General features: G+C 45.0%; 1 protein-coding gene across 1 annotated transcript in view; it reads right to left on the bottom strand.

Annotated features, from left to right (window-relative positions):
- The window catches only part of LOC122792966 (IQ motif and SEC7 domain-containing protein 2-like), an 875,781-nt gene extending 872,553 nt beyond the window's left edge, over positions 1-3,228 (bottom strand). The window contains exon 1 of the mRNA XM_044060566.1: positions 2,623-3,228. Coding sequence (XP_043916501.1) covers positions 2,623-3,035 — 413 coding nt within the window. The 5' untranslated portion in view covers positions 3,036-3,228. The remainder of the gene's footprint in view (positions 1-2,622) is intronic.
- Positions 3,229-3,577: the final 349 nt, after the last annotated feature.

The following is a 3,577-nucleotide window of genomic DNA, read 5'->3' as shown; positions in this document are numbered from 1 at the left end:
AAGTAGCAAGTTGGCCATAATTCTTTACACTTTCCACCACAGTCAAACATACTCAAACTCAATAAGTGGCTGTCTGTGGCAGTCTGGACAGGATGTGTGTGATAGCATCTAATCAGTGGCAAGAGTGCTGCATCGTCTACTATTGCCATCTGACAGTGATTGGTTTTCTGGTGGAGTTTTTGGCTGTGATTCCTTCTGTATTGAATCTGCTTATGCTCCCTGTATCTGTGTGGGTTTTAGTCACATGCTTTGGTTTCTCTCATAGATCTCCACATGTGTAATATATGTTTTTGTCCATTTGCTCTCTTGTTTTCATCCTTATCTAACACTAGAGGGGTACACAGATAGTAACACTCTCTCTTTGAAGGGGCAGGAAGACAGGCACTATTCCCTATAGGATTCTTGCATTTTGTCTTCTCATTTTATTGGGAGCTACCTCTTCAGTAGACACAACTTAAAAAGAAAAATAAGACTGGATTTTGTTTCCTTACTCATGACTTTTATTTGGACCACCATCAAATGAAAATCTGCAAAAAAGCTGTAAGATGCATCTCAGAGTATCTAGAACCCTAGGATGTCTGGATGCCTAGCAGCCCTCAGATGATCTGGCTAAATTCAGTTACATCCTCCAGACTTATTACAGAATAATTTTGGCCAGTTAATATGCGTTAAAAGCATTAGGGGAAATTGTAGAGTAAGACAAAGTGTAAAAAAGCAAGAAAGAAGCAATCTATCTGGATTGCGTGGGGCGTGAATGAGGGGGGAAACAGAGAATGATCACTGGCAGACTGTAGGGGGGACTAGTGTGCAACAGAAGGGCCCATGAAGTCCTTTGTCTAGGGATCTATTTCACTCAAAGCTGGCCTTACTGATAGCAGTCAGACATGCAAGGTGTATATAGTCAGTAAAGTGGCTATAATACACATGGGTACATACTGAGGCAGTCTGTGGATGAAAATGATTGAGTGCATCTGCTGTTCGATTACAGATAATGGTCATTGACCTGCTGTAATAAAACCCCATTTCATTCTAATTATTCATGCCCATTTATTTGCTTGCCTGCAGCACCCCCCCCCCCAACTTTTCAGTCACCAGCTGCCACTGGTTAGGAGCCTCATCATAGCTGGCAACAGCCATGGGAGAGATTAATACCAAACAAACATTTTATGGGATGTAAAACTGTTAGAATAAGAGGATCAATGCTTGATCAAAACCACAGCAAGAGAAAGGAAACTCTTATTAACTGTAAAATTAATGTTCTCAAAGAGAGAGTCCTACCATCGCCACCACTACAAATTACCCTTTTAAAAGATAAAACATCTGCATGTGTTACCAAGACCTTTCTCCCCAAAAGTAAAATCATCATGCATGCTATACAGACCAAGATACACCAATATGGATGTAGCTAACAACTGTTTCAACTGGACATCTGACCATCCTTTAATGTAAGACTGAACAAATGGAAAGGCCCAGCATACCAAGAACTCATCTACTATTTCATCAGGATGTGGTAATGCTGGTTCAGAAAAGACCAGACTTCTACCCTGCCCCCCCACACACACACACACACACACTTTCCATCATGTGTGAGAAAGAAGTCCAGACTTTCTTCCTCTTCTGCTTATACTTAGTTTGATAAAAGTAGTGCTACAGCAGAAAGCCAATCTTTCTAAGAGTAAGTCACAGCATTATAAAATGGCACAAAGCCCTGTGCTCCCTAAAGCAACAGTCATTTCAACAAGAGACACAGGCTGTCATTGGCAACCAACATTTCGAGAGAGTAGCAACATAATGGCAACTTAGACAAGCTGTTATTCACCCCCTCCACCAACACATATAAAGAAGAGGTCATGTTCAGAAGGGCAAAAATAGCAACACAAACAGAATTCATCCTTTCTGGCAACTAAAAATTTTCAAATTATCACATGGTGAAGAAAAATAATCTTTAGGAATCATAAATCATAAAAAGGTTATAATGCAAGTATGATGAAGCCAGTGCTCCAAATGTAACAGCATTAACTGCAGGTCAGTAATGTCTCACGGCCTAACTGCAAACATCAAAGTTCAAGGGCAAGAGTATGAACATTAATGAACATTTAAGACTAATGTTTACCTTTAGGGGCATAAGGGCAGTGGCATATGGCCGGAGATTAGAGCTGTCATCTACAGCCATCCTTCCCTTAACACTAAGACAGAGACCGACATTTCACATATTGTAAAACAAGTAGGTAGGCAAAGACAGACAAGCGCAGCTATTCCATCATTTCATCAAATAGTTTAGCGTAAGCATGGAGAGAGATAATCAACAACCTCTGCAAGGTAAATATTAACACAGAATGCTCACACTGTCAAAACAAGGCATTACTTTCAGAGATGTCATCCTTACCATCTTCCACATGGACATTTTAACTGTGTTATGTGAACAGCCAACAGCTGTTATGACGAACCCCACTACTGAAAACTCAGCAACGCCCCACCCCCACAATATCATCAGTCAGCAGCCGTAACACCTGCAGTTTCTCCTAAGGCACGCAGCAGGTACCTGACAAGTGCAGTGAATCTGACAGAAGTGTTTCGCTCAGGTTGAAAAGACGATGACTGGGAAAATAGTGACACACTTACTTCCTCTGCATTGTTGCGGAGTTTACGCTGCTGTTGGTGCCTTGTCCCACTCCCTGTGCCGCTGGTCCTGCACCTGGTCCTGGGCTGGAGCTTCTGGACGCTGCTTTGCTGCTTCTCTGCATTCTCTCCCGTGTTTGTTGTTGCTCCTGCTGTTCGGGTCGAGATTGGTGCTGATGATGATGGTGGTGGTGCTGCTGATGGTGCTGGTGTGGGTATTGGTCCTGGTACTCACGCAAATCCCTGTTTTCCTGACTCAGTTTGTCCAGCTGTACTTCTAGTTCCTCGATCCGCCGTCTCTGCGTCTCCAACAGCTTCTGTTGGGTCTCGATGATGTTGTTGAGTTCTAGCAAATACTCCACAGCCCGGTTCGGGTTGTCCCCTCCGGCTCCGGCCGCCGCCGCGGCCCCCTCCATGGTGCGTACTGCTGCTGTGCGTTTCTGTGCGGGAGGGGGAATGCGTGAGGGGTTGTTACTTGTTCGGGGGCTTCAGGGGACTGCAGTACTAATCCCCCTGTCTGTTGTCCTGATCTTTTGCTTCACACTCGCAGTGTCAGTGCTGCGGACCATGCGAGGTGCGTGCCGAGAAGCTGGCTGTTCGCCTCCGCCATAGCGCTCCACCTCCTCGCTTTTGCTCTCTCTGATCTGTGAGCGCTCTTACTGCTGCCGCGTCTGTTCAGCCCAAAAGGGAGGGACCCAGGCAGAGAGGCAGGGAACGGGAGTAAATGTGCACAAGGCTGAGATCCGCTCCCAGATTATTGTGTTGTAGTCAGGATCCTAATCATCAGTAGGGAGCACACTGACCTGTGTCTCTGCAGCAGTGCTACCCACTAGCTCCCCTAACTACGCAACGATGCCAAAGCGGATCCATTGTTTTATCATTACATCAAATGTTTGTCCCAATGTCATCAGTCGGAAGCGGCAGATTTCCAGTAACTGTCCCACATCTGGAGCGGGCT

Source organism: Protopterus annectens, chromosome 1.part0 (assembly GCF_019279795.1).
Source record: "Protopterus annectens isolate FY-2018-M chromosome 1.part0, PAN1.0, whole genome shotgun sequence".
NCBI lineage: Eukaryota > Metazoa > Chordata > Ceratodontiformes > Protopteridae > Protopterus > Protopterus annectens.
This window is presented reverse-complemented; position numbering and strand designations above follow the sequence as displayed.